General features: G+C 39.5%; 1 protein-coding gene across 1 annotated transcript; it reads left to right on the plus strand.

Annotated features, from left to right (window-relative positions):
* Nucleotides 1–1,170: 1,170 nt before the first annotated feature.
* On the plus strand, nucleotides 1,171–2,390 carry LOC122535517. The gene is made up of 3 exons (XM_043667114.1): nucleotides 1,171–1,476; nucleotides 1,530–1,651; nucleotides 2,198–2,390. Exons 1-3 carry the CDS (start codon nucleotides 1,171–1,173, stop codon nucleotides 2,388–2,390), a joined length of 621 nt encoding a protein of 206 aa, XP_043523049.1.
* The last annotated feature ends 15,538 nt before the right edge of the window (nucleotides 2,391–17,928 follow it).

Genomic DNA, 17,928 nt, shown 5'->3' on the forward strand with positions numbered 1-17,928 from the left:
GACAAGATAAAAGGAAAAGCGAGTGGAAGGATTATAATCGGAGAGAGGAAATAGAGGAGAAAAAGAATGAAGTGAAACGAATAAGCGGAGCAATGGGGAAGAGGATAGACACACGGCTGATTTGATCACTGGGAACAGACACATGGCTGATTTGGACAGTTTATTGTAAGGGAAAAATAAAAGAAATGATGGAACAAATAAATTTGGAACAGGAGGAAAAGGGAAGAATCAAAATGATGATAGGAAGGGACTTCATGCAAGGATGGGAGAGAAGGGTGGAATGTACGACGGTAAAGAGGAAAGAAGGGTATCAAGAGACAAGAGGAGCAATAGAGAGAGGAAACAGCTGATAAGGGCAGTAGAGGAGAATGGATGGTACATACTTAACGGAAACGAAAGGATATGAAAAAAGGAGAGTACACATTCGTGGGCAGCACGGGGTACACGGTAATCGATTACACGATAGTAAACATGGAAGGAATAGACAAAATAGAGGAGTTCAGAGTTTTAGAAAGAATAGAATCAGATCATATGCCACTATATAGCAAATTAGGATACAAGATAAAAAAACGGAAAGAGAAGGAGGGAGAAGGAAAGAAGGTGAAAGAAAGAATAAAATGGAATGAGGAAAGCACAAGAAAATACGAGGAGATAACAAGCAGGAAGAAATATAAACAAGAATCTGTGGAAGGAAGATGGAGAGAAATAAAAGAGGCAGTCGAAGGAGTAACAAAAGAGAAATGAAGAAAGAGAAACAGAGGTACAGGATATAAAAGATGGTGGGATAGAGAATGCAGCAAGAAGAAGAGGAGAGTAAAAAGGCTACTTAAGAAATGGAAGGAGGGTAAAGGGGTTAAAGAAATATATATGAAAGAGAGAGCGGGGTTCAGAGGAATGCGCGAAAGAAAACAAAGAGAGAAGGCAGAAAAATAATTAGAAGAAATCAAGAGAGCGAAAAGGAAATCTGGGACTACATCAACAGAGGAAGAAAGGAAAGAACCGTCAACCAGCGAAAAAATTAAAATCGAAGAATGGAGAAGGCATTTTATGGAACTTTTAAATGGATCGGAAAGTAAAAAGGAAAGGAAAGAGATAAGAGAAGACAGGGAGGGAGAGAAGGAGACATAAGGTGAGCAAGGACTCAGGACAGAAGAGATAGAAAAGTAAGTGATGAAACTGAAGAAAGGAAAAGCAGCAGGGGAAGATAATATACCGAGCGAAGCATGGAGATACATGAAAGGGGAGACGGAGCAAAAAATGATGGAGCTACTCAAAAAGATCTGGGAAGGAGGAGGGATGTCGGAGGAATGGAGAGTAGGAATAATTTCATCCATATATAAAAAAGGGGACCGGGAAGTGGTAGAAAACTATAGAGGTGTGACATTGCTCAGCACAGCATATAAAATATATGCAATGACACTAAATGATAGAATAAAGAAAGAGATCGAAACAAAAAAGATAATACCAGATACCCAAGCACGTTTCAGAAAGGGAAGGGGAACGATAGATAATATATATATATATTACAGCACGTGGCAGAGAAAGCAATAGAGAAGAAGAAAAGAAAGCTGTACACATTTTTCATAGATCTAAGGNGCGGCCTTCGACAAAATAGTCAGGAAAAAGCTATTGGAAACAATGGAAAAGGCAGGTATTAGTAAAGGCTTAGTGAATAGGACAAGAGAAATATACACGGAGTAAGATCAAGGTGGTTGAAGAGATGTCAAGGGAATTCTGGACAGAAGAAGGATTTTCATAGCGGACATAGAAGAAGAGTTTAAAAAGGGACAAGAAGGAGGGGGGGGGGGATAGGGAAAGAAAAGTTTTGGACACTTTCTTACGCAGACGACATAGTCCTACTGGCAAACGAAGAAAAAGAGATGAAGGAAATGATGAGAAGGCTGGAGAAATATCTAGACAGGAAAAAACTGGTACTAAATGAGAGCAAGTCCAAGATGATGGTATTTGGGAAAGGAGGGGGAAGGAAAAAGAAAGAGACATGGAATTGGAAAGTTAAGACAATAGAACAGGTTACTGAATTCACATATCTGGGGTACCGACTTAAGAGTAACGGCAAGTACAATGAACACATAAAATATGTGGCAAAGAAAGCGAATGTAGTAATGAGACATGCATGAGGAATAGGAGAGAGAATGTTTAGAGACGATTATGGGAGGAGAATGAAGATATTCGACAGTCTAGTCGTGGGAATCTTGGCCTATGGAGCAGAAGTATGGGGATGGACGGAAAAAGCGGAATTAGAGAGAATACAAATAAAATATATTAAATGGACGCTTGGGCTGGACAGCAGGACACCAGACTGTATAATCACGGAGGAAACGAAAAGGGAGAAACTGAAGATTAGATTGGCAAAAAGAGCGGTAGAGTGAAGGAAGGAAGGAAAGAAAGAGAAAGAGAGGCAGGAATAGTAAAAGAATGCATAAAAGAAATGAAAGCAGGAAAAGGGAACTAAGAAAGAATAAGGAAAAGGCAAGATCACCTCAAAACGTGTGGTTTTAGCCAAATAGGAATAGAACAATTGTGGAGAGAAGGGAAATCAGTGGGGAAAATACTAAGGAAAAGAGAAGCAGAAATACAAAGACAAAGACAGTGGAATAGAATTCAGAAGACGAGATACAATTGGAAGTATAAGTATCTGGTAACAAGAGAATTACCAAAATACCTGAAGGAGAGAAGGAAAAATGGAGAGTAGAAGAAGGTAATAGCCAGGGCAAGATGCGGTACCCTAGAAAATGGAAGTAAATTTTGGACGAGCGAAGAAGAACGGAAATGTCAATTGTGCGAGGATGGGAAGGGAACATTAGAGCATTGGAGAGACTGTAGAAAGATGGAGACAACATATGCAAATCTGGAAGAGATACCGAGTGAAGAAGGTGGGAAAGAAGCGGTAAAATGGCGTAGGCGAATAGAAAGAAGAAAGAAAGATAAAGAGAAACAAGGAGAAGAGAAAGAAGAGATAAGGTAGGTCTAAAAAGAAGAGAGCAACAAAATAAACATGAAATAAAATGAAAGAATTGGGTTAAGATACTTAAGTAGACAAAAGAATAGCATAGTTAAAATAAATATAAGTATAGGATAAAGCAAAATAGGATACAAAATATTATGCAAATATTATAACATGTAAAAGCAAGGATAAATGCAATGCGAAATGTGCAGTGTAAAGACCAAAGTCAATGTCAAGGCCAAAGAGGCTGAAATAAAAAATATATACATATACATACAAATTGCAAAGAAATTAAGAAGTTGATGTGTTACCCAAAATTTTTTACGAAACCCTCAAGAATATGGGAAAAAGAAGTCGAAAGGAAGACCTACAGCCCTTTCTTCAAGAGAAAAAAGATTAATTTTAAGAAAAGCATCAAATTTTGGATTTACGCCTAGACAAATTGTAATGGAATGTGGTGTGGATGTATCCATTAAAACAGTAAAGAGAGTGATACAAAGAGCAACACATTTAAAACAAGTGAAAGTTGTTACAAAACCACCATTAACATAAGACTGCTCGGTTAAGTTTTGCTACAGAACGTATTCACTGGAAAAAACAGTGGAAACGAATTATGTTCCCAGATGAAAAAAAGCTGAATTTGGATAGTTCAGATGGATACAAACACTATTTCCATGATTTAAGAAAAGAGCAACGGTTTTTAAGTCGCCGACATTGCGGTGGCGGTACAGTAATGGTATAGGCAGGTATCGGCTATAGAGGAAAAACAGAAATAAAATTTATTCAAGGCCGTATGAATGCTGGCTACTTAAGTTTAATTAAGGATCAAATACAGACATATGCTGGAAGAAAATATTTATTTCAGCAGGATAATGCAGCTGTACCGCTCGCATAGTCAAAGATTACTTTCAAGCGGAAAATATAAAGATTTTTAATTAGCCAGCAAGATCTCCCGACCTGAATATTATTGAGAATGTTTGGGGAAGACTAAGCAGAATATTTTATGAAGGTGGGAAGCAGTACAACACAGTGCCCGAATTAAAATCAGCTAGAAGCTTGGGAAAGCTTAGATCAAAATTATATAAAAGACCTCTATAAAAGTTTACAAAGAAAAATCATTGAAGTGGTGCAACGTAAAGGACAGTCCACACATTATTAAAACTTGAAAAACTATGCAATTTTACTTAACTTTCATATTTTTATTATTTTATATTAAAAGTGCCTTATTTTGTCTACACTAAATTTCATTTTTTTTTTTTTTTGTATAAATAACGAATAGATTGAAGGATTTATTTAATTTTTTTATATATTATGTCAGAGTTAGTATTTTGGCATAATATATAAAATTTGGAAGCCTTAGCCACATATTACGCCAGCATAGACAACTCACAACGCCAGTTCCCCGTACGACGAAGAAATCAATCATCCCTCCCCAGTCCACAATCTCAACGAGGGAAACAGACCTCCCGTTCCCGAACCACATTAACGTAACTCCGCATCTGATCCATAAAATAATCATGAAGCTTCCAAACAACAAAACACCAGGGCCAGACAAAATTACTAACCTAGTGGAGGGTATGAAATGTTGATGATAATTAAGGAAATTTAAGGATGTATGTGAGAATGTAGGAACGGATGTAGGATATGAGTAAGGTAAGGAAAGGTTGTGCGTTTCGTCTCAGAGTCATCAGTGGGGCTGATGACAGCGATCCTTTACCTCAGACGCTTGTTGTTATAACTACTCGGTGTTATAACTGGACGGTCATCGATCCTAGCGGTGTTCCGTACTCTGTTTGCTTAATATCGAAGATCGCTAGACTTCGACGCTAGGCGCACAGCCACTTGCGGCTTGTACGAGTCGGTATTCGAGACTCGTACTCGAGGGACTATAGGCCGCTACACCAGAATTAAAAAATCTTCCCAAAAAAGGGAGATCTCTTCGTACAAATCTATTACATCATCAAGCCATGCATCCAGCTATCATACTTCCTTACGTTCTGGAAAATAGCTAAAATACATCCTGTCTCAAAACCTGGTAAACCCAACACTGATACCCACAGCTATAGACGCATCAGCCTGCTTAACATCCTTAGCAAAATCTTTGAGAAAATCATTCACTTCCACCTCCTCACCTCAATATCCATAGCATAATCATACCTCAACAATTCGACTTCCGGGAAAAACACTCGTACATTCACCAATTACAAAAGGTTACCGAATTCGTCATAATAGAACACAACAAAAACAGGATCATACAACTGATCTTGCTTGACTTGGAGAAAGCCTTCGACACAGTCTGGCATGAAGCTCTACTGTGCAAACTACGTAAGATCCAAACACCCACCTCATCAACCTGGTTAAAAGCTACTTGCAAAATAGGAAAATGTACGTCGCAGTCAAGGGTTCCAGATCCACGATCCAAATCAATGCAGGGGTTCCAGGGATCAATACTTGCACCCACCCTGTTCAGCATATATGTACATTAATGACATACCCACCATTTAACTCGACATCTACGCCGATGACACCGTCATATATGCCTTCTTTTGGAGCCCAACCCAGGTGACCAAATATCTTCAAGCCTACGTAAACCTGATTGTCGAATACGTGCAGAAATGGAAGCTCAAAATCAATTCCAAGAGAACACAGGCAATAACTTACACTCGCAAACATCTCCAATAGAGTGAGAAAGTCAAGGTTGACAGTTATGACATACCATAGACTAAAACCATAAAATACCTAGGCATCACACTAGACAGTAAGCTAACTGGGCTAGGGCGATAGAAAAAAGCTCTCTTATCCAGCTCCTTCCAGACTTTACTCCCTCATAGCTAAAAACCAATTAAAATCCTACTATACCTTATGTATATACAATCAATCTGAGCTTCAGCCGCTAAATCTTACACAAAGTGCAGATTATACCAAATTCCTCCGAATAATACTAAACAAACAACGAGATACACCCGTGGCATTTCTCCACCAACAGGCAAACATCCCTACGATCGGCCAATTCATACAATCTAACCCATTTTTTTTTTTTTTTTTTTAACGTGGAGGAAATCTTCATGAAGACATTCACACATCCCTACGATGGGATGTGCGAATAGTGCTGGATTTTTACCAGCTAAAACCTCCACGATGGCCTTCCTCGTCTCTAAAACTTTCAACTTCCGCAGTAATCACCGGAAGTGAAAAGGCTTAATAATTTAGGTTCTATATTAATGATTATATAATTATAATGTCTATTTAATGTTTAATTAATATTTATGTTCTATTTAAGATCTATTTACCCTTCCTTGCAAGACACCGGCCATGCGCATCTTGCATCTTCCCTAGTTTCAAGCCAGGTTACCTCCCATCAATAACCCTCGAAACTCTTCACCCGTCTCTAATTGTTTATTTAAAACTATTTTTACATACACGTTTTATTTTTCTCTTTTCTTTTCTTGGTGTTATTCACTTCAAAGTTCTATATATTATCTTATTTTATTACGCTTGTTTTAGCCATTCGGAGTTTTTTGGCTTTTTTCCTCTTCCTTTTTCTTAATTGTCTCGTCCTGTCCGTGATTTCGTTCTGTCTGTCTTTATCTTCTTTTATTTTCATTACTTCTTCACTGTATCGTTGAATAGCTTTGCACCTATCCTTTCCGTCACATAACGCTTTAATGATCAAGTAGTGTGTTAAAATTCCTCCCATAGTTTTAATCAAAGTCTCTCTCTGTGTCATAAAGGCCGGACACACGAACATCTTCATAGAGATCACATTCCTGGCACACACTGTCCTGTACGGCTCCTATTTTCTTTAAATACACAGAAAAACATCCGTGTCCTGTTATTAGTTGAGTGACCCAGTAAGTAAGATTAACTGGGCCAGAGGAATGCCGCCTATCCCAATTTCGCAGTATCGCGTCCAGAAACGGTCTTCTATTCTTTTCTATCAACTCATTCTTCCATAAACCTATAGCTTTCATTGTTTCGCTTGCTCGAATATATGCCTTTTTACGGTCAGATGGTAGGATGTCAGCTTTTTTGATCTTCTGAATTTTGTGATAGATACGTTCCCAGGCCATAGCTACCTATTTATAAGGTAATGTGCCCGCGTGAGCAAAGAGTAAATCCGTAGGTGAAGTCCTATACGCTCGTGCCACCCTCAGAGCAATGAAACGCTGCATAGTTATCAATACTTCCTTTCCTTTTTTATTAATGTTTTTTGCTGTTAGTACGTTGGCATATAGCTTCCTAGTTTTATATCCTGGACCATACAGATTGGGCAGGATTCTACCTAAATAGGAAGCATTCCTTAGGATCTTGGATAAAAGGTGATCCATATGAGGTTTAAAGTTTAATCTACTGTCTAGGGTAATTTATAGTATTTCCAACTCTAATTCTGTCGTTACCTACGTACAACCAAGAACTTGGTGGGCTTTTATTTAAAGAAAGGTTATGGAACCAAACTGCTTCAGGTTTACTAATCGCTACTGTAAGACCTAATTTTTTAATCTCCTGAATGACCGCAGCCACTACAGCTTCCATTACTCTGAGCACTCAGGTGCTCCCACCCACGATTATTAACGTATCATATGCATAAGCATCATAAGATCTTTACCCCGTCAGGGATCGCCGCTCGTAGAACCGGGTCAAAGCCCAGGTTCCAGAATAGCAGTCCTAAGACGGAACCTTGTGGAACTCCCCTCTCGATGACACGTTTCCTAAGAGGAAGATGATTTCCTATGTTATAGGTGATCGTTCTGTTTTTTAGATAATCATCAATTACATCTCTGAGATACTTGGGTATGTTATGTCTGACTAGTGAAGTGCGGATCTTGGACCAAGGGAGGGAGTTAAAGGCATTGGCGATCTAACGATATCGCCAATGCCACCCATCCCCTGGTAGTAATTTCCCTAGCAATAGTAGTAACTCTTTTAATGGCTTCGATGGCAGATCTACCGTTCGTAAATCCATATTGTGCATCAGATATATTCGGTCCCACTTGCTCTAGATGTTTCCATATTCACTATAATCTTCTCAAAGATTTTCCCCACTTCACTGATCAGGAATATGGGTCGATGTAGGGGACACGACCCAGGCAGCACCATAAATAATAAAATAAATATGTCGCCTTCAACGATGTGGACCCTGGGACGCAGTACCGTCAAGGCCATGAGGTAATTGCCAAAAAGAAAACTCTCATGGCCCTGACCGTGCAGTTCCCAATTAAACAAAAAAACTTCCAGACCTTTCAACCTGAAAAAGACACAAAAGAGTCGGGGGGGGGGGGTATAAGACCGCATCACTCCTTTTTATTTCTTCACAGCGCAAAAATCACAGAACAGTTCGCATAGGGAACATCGCGCATACGTTCTGAAATAGTTAGCGTTCGATCTCGCAAACGGAAGTGAAAGTGAATAACACATTAAAACAGTTACTTCTTGGAGCATAAACAAAATACACCGTGCTACAGTCAACAAAACCTCAACCCATTCACAAGGAAATCATAACACCAGGAAACACGGAAAGAAGAGACGCTAACCTCAAAGTGGAGCCCCCCACGTGGGCCAAGGTGCCCAAACGGAAAAACTCCAGAGAGGAAACGACTCAAATAATCACAGCAAGGAGAAGGACCGCATCACTTTCAGATTCGCTACCAGTAGCGAAAATAAACAAGCAAGAAGGTATGTTGTCAATAAAATCCAATATCCCGACCCAAAATCGATTCAGCGTTTTCGCAAGCTGCATCGAAAAAGATACAGAAAACAAAACATCTTCAAATAATCCCCAACAAGGAAATGATGCACCAAAAAACCAATTAACCAACACAACAAAACCATCAAACCCGAAACCTCCTCCAATATATATACACGAAAAAGTTAACCACAACAGACTCCTGGACGCCCTAAAAGAAAACTACAAAAACTCTTACCAAGTCAAATTCACCAACCACAATTTAAAAATAATGTTCTCCAATCTAACAGACTACACAGATTTTAAAAATATATGCAACAAAGAAGACATAGAGTATCATACACCACCGAAAAAACAAATAAAAATAAAATTGCCAGTGGATAAAATCACTGGAAACATCAAGGAGCAGGGACTGAACCCCACACACTGTGCAGAGATCCCCTCCCATACCAAATTTCCAATCTACAAAATAACTTTCGCACCCGGTACCACAATGACCCAGATAAACCACATGAGATTCATAGAAAATGTAAAAATATACTGGGAAAAATACGAATCCAAGAAATCAGTAGTACAGTGCTATCGCTGCCAAGCCCACGGACACACATCAACAAACTGCAACAAAAAAGCAGTATGTGTAAAGTTCGCTGGCTAACATGATACAAGAACCTGCACCAAAACAGTAGATACACCCCCACCTGCGCTAACTGTAAGAGAAGCCACCCAGCCAGTTATTCCCAGTGCCCAGCTCTGCTTGCGTACCTGGCCAAGAAAAACTCATACGCCACCAAACTACTGATTCAGCTTAAACAAGCACAAAATCAAATACTCCCCCAACAATTTCCCTCCATCCCCCCAAGAAATCCAAATTACAATTCGCCACAAAACCAGCAAAATCCTGGACAAACAACTGGACCAACATACGCTCAAGCAGCAGCTACAAAAATACCGCAAACAAATCCGACAATACAACACACAAACACAAATCTTACTGAACAGCTAGACCAAATAAAAACCGCTGACCTGGATTTATTCCTACGCATAATCTCCCTAATACAAAAACACTACATTAACTGCCAAAACAACCTAGACAGAGTCAAAGCCACTATTATGATAATAAAGGAATTGGAAAATGAATAGTCAAAAAAAAAAAAAAAAAAAAAAAAAAAAAAAAAAAAAAACAATAAAAATAACTTTATGGAACGCAAACAGCGTCAGGAACAAAGTCATGGAACTATAAAAATTTCTACCAGAACACATTGACATAGCCATTATTACAGAGACATGGTTACCCAAGGACCCGCTAAAACTCACCCACTATGACATTCGCAGACTTGACCGACCTCAACCAAACTTTAAAGAATCAAGTGGAGGGGTAGCAATAGCCATCAGAACTGGACTATCAATAGAAAATACGTCTCAACCAAACCCTAACGGAATAGAGATCCTACTGGTGAAATTAAAAACCATCTCAAAAATCACCATCGGTGCCGCATATTCACCGCCTACTAACAAAATAAACCAGGAAGATCTTGACAAAATCATTCCATCACATGGAAACGGACTTTTCCTTGTTGGTGGTGATTTCAACGCCAAACACAGCATGTGGAATAACATCAAAAGAAACAAAAACGGATCCACAATCAAGAACCACGCAGAATTACACAACTATCAAATTATTCACAGCCCCACATTTACTCACAGAAAACCAAACTGCACCCCCTCAAACATAGACATCTTCCTATCAAACATCCCTTACCTACACGATTGCCAAATAATAGACGATCTCTCATCCAATCACCTACCAATATTACTAGAAATACACATGCACAGTGCTACAAGGAATCAGAGCACGCAAGAAAGAACTGACTGGAAAATATATAAAGAACAGTGCAACAAAATAACAATAAAACCAAACATAACAAACAGATTGGAAATAGACATTGAAATTAAGACCTTCACAACTACAATAACACGAGCCTATCGTCTCTCAACAAAAACAAAAAAAAATTCAAAATTACAACCTTTTTGTAAACCAGGAACTCGCGGACATCATCAAAAACAGAAACTACTACAGAAGGAAATATCAGATCAGGAAACCCCTACTACAAATTACTCAGAAACACCCTAACCAACCAAATACAACAAAAAATCAAAATACTCAAAAACGAGACATGGCAACAAAAGCTCTCAGGTATAAAAAACACTGATCCAACCCTATGGCAAACATACAAAATCACTGGGGGAAAGAGAAACAACATACCAGTAATACAGACCAACAAACAAACAAAACAACTATACACAGATGAAGAAAAAGCAGAAGGATTGGCCACAAATTTCGAAAATATCCACACAACCGCCCACAACACATACTCATCCATAGAACAACAAATCCAACAGAAAATAACTTTATTCAGGAACAATAAACTAAACAAAGACCCTCAGACAATAAGCTGCTCGCCCAAAGTAATCAGACAACTTATCAAACAACTACCCAACAAGAAAGCACCAGGACCTGACAAAATTACCTCTACAAAACTCAAAAATTTACCAACAAAACCATTAGTACAGATATATTATATTTTCAAAGCCTGCCTTAAACTTTCATACTTCCCTACAGACTGGAAAACAGCCAAAGTCATCCCAATACATAAATCAGGAAAACCTGCTTGCCAACTTACCAGCTATCGCCCCAACAGCCTACTAAACATACTCGGGAAACTGTTGGAAAAAATCATATATAAACATCTCATCACTCATCTCTATGAAAATAACATAATTGCTCCACACCAATTCGGCTTCAGACAAAATCACTCATCTATTCACCAATTACAAAGAGTCACAGAACACATCATAATAGAAAGAAATAAAAACCGAACCACCCAACTTCTACTACTAGACATCCAAAAAGCCTTCGATTCAGTATGGCACGACGCACTCATAACCAAACTATATGAAAATAACACCCCAAACGCAATCATAGACATTATTTCCAACTACCTTAAAGACAGAAATTCTTCGTGTCCTTAAATGGAACAAAATCCTCAATCAAAAAAGCAACAGCCGGCGTACCCCAAGGTTCCATACTTGGCCCACTCCTTTTCCTTGTATACATAAACGATATTCCAACTACAAAAAACACCCACTGCGATATACGCAGATGACACAGCAATATACACTTCATCATGGAGACAAGAACAAGCTACCAAATACCTACAAAATCACACAGACAAAATCATGGAATACTTCAGAAATTGGAAACTAAAAGTAAACCCAGACAAAACACAAGCAATCGCCTTCCACAACAAAAACAAGATCATAACCCAGCACATGATTGAAGGAAAAAGTATACCATGGACTAACACTGTGAAATACCTAGGCCTTATCCTTGACTCAGGAATCACATGGGCACCGGCCACCCAAAAACGTGCAAACCCAGCACTTCGCAGACTATATCCACTGATCTCAAGAAACAGCAAACTAAAAACCGAAATTAAACTAAACTTATACAAAATCTGTGTCAGACCGATTATCACATACGGACACCAAATATGGGCGGCCGCTGCCAAAACCCATATAAACAAATTACAAAAAATACAAAACAAGTTTCTAAAAATCATCCTGAACAAACCCTATGACACATCAATAAAGACACTCCATTTAAAAGCCAACATTTCTACAATAGAAGAATACATCCAAACATCAATGACCAAAGCATTTCATCCAAACCACGAAAACCCACTAATCAAAGCCATTGGGGTCTATCAAATAGACAGTATTCCCCTAAAAATAAGAACAAAACTCCCAAAACATGTAACACTAAATAAACTCTAGCACGTAAATCACACAACATTAAAGAATCAGTTACTCTAGTTTCCGCAGGTTTTTGAAAATTTTATCCTGCAAAAATACCACCACCAGACACAAATGAAAAACTCAAATAATCCAAACACACCTGTTTCATCTATGCAGGTTATCGGGACTCCCAAATCCCAGGGAACTGCAACTCAGTCACATAAGGAAAAAAAAAAAAAAATATTTCTTCATCGATACCAATGTCCATGTCAGTAAGTATATCTCTACAGTGCTGCCTGTGCGCATCTCCTACTGCTCCACTCACAAGCATTATCTTTGTTGTATTTGGATGATAAGTCCGTTGTATAAACTTTGTAACTACGTGTGTAAACGTTACCTAAAACACTAAAGTCGATATGCCGACGAGGAAGTGGCATTGCTTTTGCCCGGTTTCGGGATTAAGATTAGTTCGGCATTCTTCCAGATTTCAACTTATCTTGTTGCATGCATAGCCGATATAGAGCCAGGACTACCTCTGGTATAATTTCAGCCACCGCCGCTACTATTCTCATGCATACTTAGTTGCAAACTTCTCCCGAGGATTCCGTCGATATCTGGTGCGCTTTACTAGTTTACCAACAAAAAGCCGAAGTTCATCCATTTCCACTTGTATGTTGGATGGACTTTCTTCATTTACTCTCTCCATGTGACAGTATGTTGTGTCCGTTTCCATTTCTTTTTTTAGGAAAAAGTTTATCTAGTATCTCTTCGAGGGTGTCGTGAGGAAGAGAGACAGTACAAGGTAGGCTTTTGGGTTTTATTTTTTTCATTACAATCTTATACGGTTTGCCCCAGGAGTCTTGATCTATGCTTTGGATCAGCTCATTCCAAGCTTTATCTTTTGTCTTCTTAATCGCCGTTCTTAGTTCACTAGTCAATGTTAAGTATTTCCTGTTTAAATGATATTCTTCTTCTGGGGAACCGCTTCTCCTCCGTCTATACCGTTGCAAACTTCTTCTCGCTTTGAGGGTTTCTTTCCGCAGATTATCTATGTCGTCACTCCACCAATAGGTCGCTTTTTTAAATATTCCCCTTGCTCTTCGGCATTGCACAATTACAAATTTTTCTTAATTTCCTGGTAAACCTCCTGGCGTTATACTCTACGTCCGTGATAGGTTATAACTGTCATTTATCCAGGTAACTGCTTGAGTGGCAGCCATCAGATAATCTTCATTAATTTTGCGGATTGACCACTTGCAAAGTTGAGGGCAGCATTGTTTGTTCGATGGCAGGATACTCATATGAGCAACACCTTTCTATATCCAGAAAGTCAATGATGACGTACCTATGGTCGCCTCAAGTCTCGACATTCGTTAGTATTTTACATTTTATAGGTTTATTTATTATTTCTGGAGTTGCCCATATGAGATCAACTATGGATTCACCCCGCCATCGAACACATGTGCTGACCCCTTCGTTGTTCACAAGGTGTATGTCCCATTCGGCCGCCCATTCAAGGAGAAGTCTGCCTCTAATATCTGATCTCCTAGAACCCCATTTCTCCGACTTGGCGTTGAAGTCTCCTAATACGATAGTTTGTCCAGGATTGGAAATTCGTCTCAACTGAACACCAATATCTGTTAGCATATCATACGTTTCTATCTGCCAGCTGGGTGGGGCGTACACCCCAACGTTAACCTTACCCCACTTTGCAAGGATATATCCTTTTCCTATTGCCAGAGGTGGGGAAGAAATGTTTCCATTACGAAAAAATGCTACAGTACCCGTAAGATCGGACCTCTAATCCTCATACGCAATGTGGTTCGCAGACCACCACAAGACCAATTTCTAATTCTGTGACTATTTGTCTAAGGTGTTCTTGTGCACCAGAGGAATGGTTTATATTAATCTGGGCAATGCGTTTGCTATATCTCATAACTCTGCTATTTCCATAGCCTCCTGATCCATATTTTGACCGGCTTGTTGTTGCACTATGGCTATGAGTTGATTCAGAGTATCCTCCGTCCGTAGGAACGCACATATATTATTTGGATCTCTATCTTCTACATCATTTATTGGTCCTCTCTGGTTTTCCGGTTTTACATAATTTCCCTCACCGGCAGTAGTTTCATCCGGGGGATTACAGCTTGTACTTCCCATTCTATGATTAGCCGGAACGCCAAGATCGTGACAAATGGGGCATCTGAGAGAAGACTCGCGGTTTCTAGCCACGTGCCCCTTTTCCCCACATCTAAAGCAACGGCCACTGCGGTCAACGGAGGCCCTGCATTGACTTTTCACGTGCCCGTTTCTTAGGCACTTGAAACATTGCAAAGGTCTTGGTGGTAGAATGTCAACTCTGGAAGATGACCACTCTACCACTATCCTTCCCTGTTGCAATTTTACTTGCCGCACTAAGAGGGCATCGAGCCCATACTGTTCCCATTGATCTAGGAGACATGTGTCTGATTTCACCTACAGTAACTTGCTCGATTTTACACTCTCCTCTAAGAGCAATAGCGACCTCGTACGAAGTCAGGGAATCATCCAAGTCTTTAACCTTAATCTCGGCCATTTTTTCAGGTCGATTCACTCTTACTTCCTGAAGATTATTCAAGACTTCCTTGAGTTGTTTCGCTAGCTTATCTGCTTTCTCTCGGTTATCCTTTCCAGAAATCTCAAGTATTATAGCTCTAGTTATTGACTTGCGACACCTTATATCACCTATCCCTAGCTCTTTCAGTTTAACTGTCCGAGCTTTTTTCATAATATCCGCGTATTTTATCTTGCTATCTGGGGCAACTGTCAGGGTGACAGTCGATCTTCGTGGTAGTCTCTGGACCCTGTTTATTCTAAGTTCCTCACCCCCTAAAGTATCATTTCCACTTATCTAGTTTTGCTGAGCTTTCCTCAGTTCTCTAAGTGTTTTCCTACCAACAACCTTCGACCACTCCGGTGGGGAAGAATGTTGCAGATCGTCTTCATACTGTTTCGTTTCATATCTGCTTCTTCCTCCAGATTGACCTTTGCTCTGTTATATTTAATACGCTCTTGTAATGACTTTGGAGGTTTTACCCAATTCATTTCTGTCACTTCTCGCTCCATTCGGGAGCAGAGCGAATTTATAAGTTCTTCCTCAAATTCTTTCATTTTATTTTCAATCTACGTTTCTAGATTTCCCTTGTCGTATGTTTTCGCTTCTCCTTTATTCATAGCAGATGGTTTCCTGTTCCTATCAGTAGTCCTGATGGATATCCTGTAGTTATCTTGTTTAGTTCTCTCAATACTCGGACAGATCTTTTGATTGTTACTCAACTCTGAATTGCTTTCTTTCTATGAAGTCCTTTCTATTGCTGTCAGCGTAATGGCTTTCCATGTTCTCAAGACGCTTTTCGAGTTCTAGTCCGGAGTTTGATGTTTTCCTCCTCCAGCTTGGCTGCATCGTTTGTTGAGTTAACCCTTTTAGCCAATTCGGTGGCTGTTGCCTTCTGCATACCAGCCCCTTCTCTCATATAGCGTTTGAAATTCCCTTTTAGATTTTTGGACTTGGCCGCTATCTTTTCATTAGCCTTAGCACGGCTAATAATTAGGGCTATCATGTCGGCAGTTGATAATTCCCCCATCCCTTTAGCTAATTCACTAGCAGGCGGAAGTCGCTTTGCCGATTTAGATGGAGGAGGCTCAATTTCCGAATTTCGAATATACTCATCTATATTATCCATGTCTTCCATATCTTTTGTAAGTCTCTTTTTTGAGTTTTTAATGGATGCTTCCTCTGACGAGCTTTGACGGTCTCTTTTCTGCCCACCGAGAGGTCTAGAAGTAGGAAAGGGTAACCACTCAGACGTATCTGAATTGTCACCTTCACTTGCCGACATGAATGCGTACATTTCCTGCTCTTTTAATTCAGTATGTCGTTTATGTTCAATTAACTCAGCATCCTCCATAGCCTGTTCAATATACGAATTAGTCTGATTCTGCTCGCAATCTCCCGATAACGATGCCAAGGGGCCTGCGCAGCCAGCCCTTCGGTACCGGATCTGGGGATTCCTCTGTATCAGTATCCTTAGCATACTTGTTCATTTCTTCCATTATTGATTTAATATGCTTTGTTATTTTCATCCCAGTCGTCCTATGCATCGAGGACCTGGGGTCCATCCTCGATGCATTTTCCGGACAGTCGTAGGATGACGACGTAGCAGCGATCTGCCCGGTCATCCCCGCTACGCCGGAACTGGGAGATCCGACCCTCCCTGTTTCAATAACTTTGTTCATCTTATTTTGTCTTTTCATGATGTTGTGTTGATTGTATGTTTATTCTATGTTGTCTTTACTCTAAGTCATGCACATGCATAAGCTTGTTAAATAGTCGACTCACCATTGAAGTTTCATTTTCCCGCTTATTAACTAGGTTAGACTCCTATGCTGCCTACTACTAAATTAGAATTTTTCGATCTTCTACTTATCTATGGAGCAGAATACAAAACTAACACAAGCGGCACGGTCACCAAGATCAGCACGGTCTTAATATTTTAAACTCCTCATACAACCTAACTCAAACCTAACCTAAACCTTTTTGTTTAACGTGGAAGAAATCTTCGTAAGACATTCTCAAATCCCTACAGTGGAATAGGATGTGAGAATAGTTCTGGATTCTTACCAGCTAAAACCTCCACGATGGCCTTCCTCGCGCCTAAAATCTTTCAACTTCCGGGTCCGAGGTAATCACCGGAAGTGAAAAGGCGAATGAGTTCGATTCTATATTAACGATCATGCGAGTATAATACTTATTTACTGGTTAGTATTTAATTAATGCTTATGATCTATCTATTTATTCAAGATTCTTTTACCCTTCCCTGCAGGACACCGGCCATGCGCGTCCTGCATCTTCCCAATATTTAAGCCACGTTACCTTCCATCAGTAACGCTTGGAGCTCTTCACCCGTCTCTAAATGTTTGTTTAACGCCATTTTACGCGTACGTTTTATTCTTTCCCTATCCTTTATGTTATAACTATTCATTTCAAAGTTCTAATTATTGTCTTATTTTATTGCATTCATTTTGGCCATTCTGAGCTTTTTAGCTTTTTTCCTCTTGCTTTTTCTTAGTTGTCTTGTCCTATCAGTGGTTTCATTCTGCCTATCTTTATTTTCTTTGATTTTCATAACTTCTTCGCTATATCGCTGAATGGCTTTACACCTATCTTTCCCATCACATAACGTTTAAATGATCGAGTAATGCGTTACATTTCTTCCCATAGTTTTAGTCAAAGATTCTCTCTGTGTGTTAAAGGCATACGAACAGTGTGTGTTTGGAGTCATTCTCATAGAGTCTACATTCCTGACACACACCGTCCTGTATGGTTCCTATTTTCTTTAAATGTGTAGCAAAGCATCCGTGTCCCGTTAGTAGTTGGGTGACCCAATAAGTAAGGTTAAGCAATGGGCCAGAGCAATGCCACTTATCCCAGTTTTCGAGTACCGCT

Source organism: Frieseomelitta varia, unplaced genomic scaffold (assembly GCF_011392965.1).
Source record: "Frieseomelitta varia isolate USP_RPSP 00005682 unplaced genomic scaffold, Fvar_1.2 scaffold_731, whole genome shotgun sequence".
In the NCBI taxonomy this organism is placed as follows: Eukaryota; Metazoa; Arthropoda; class Insecta; order Hymenoptera; family Apidae; genus Frieseomelitta; species Frieseomelitta varia.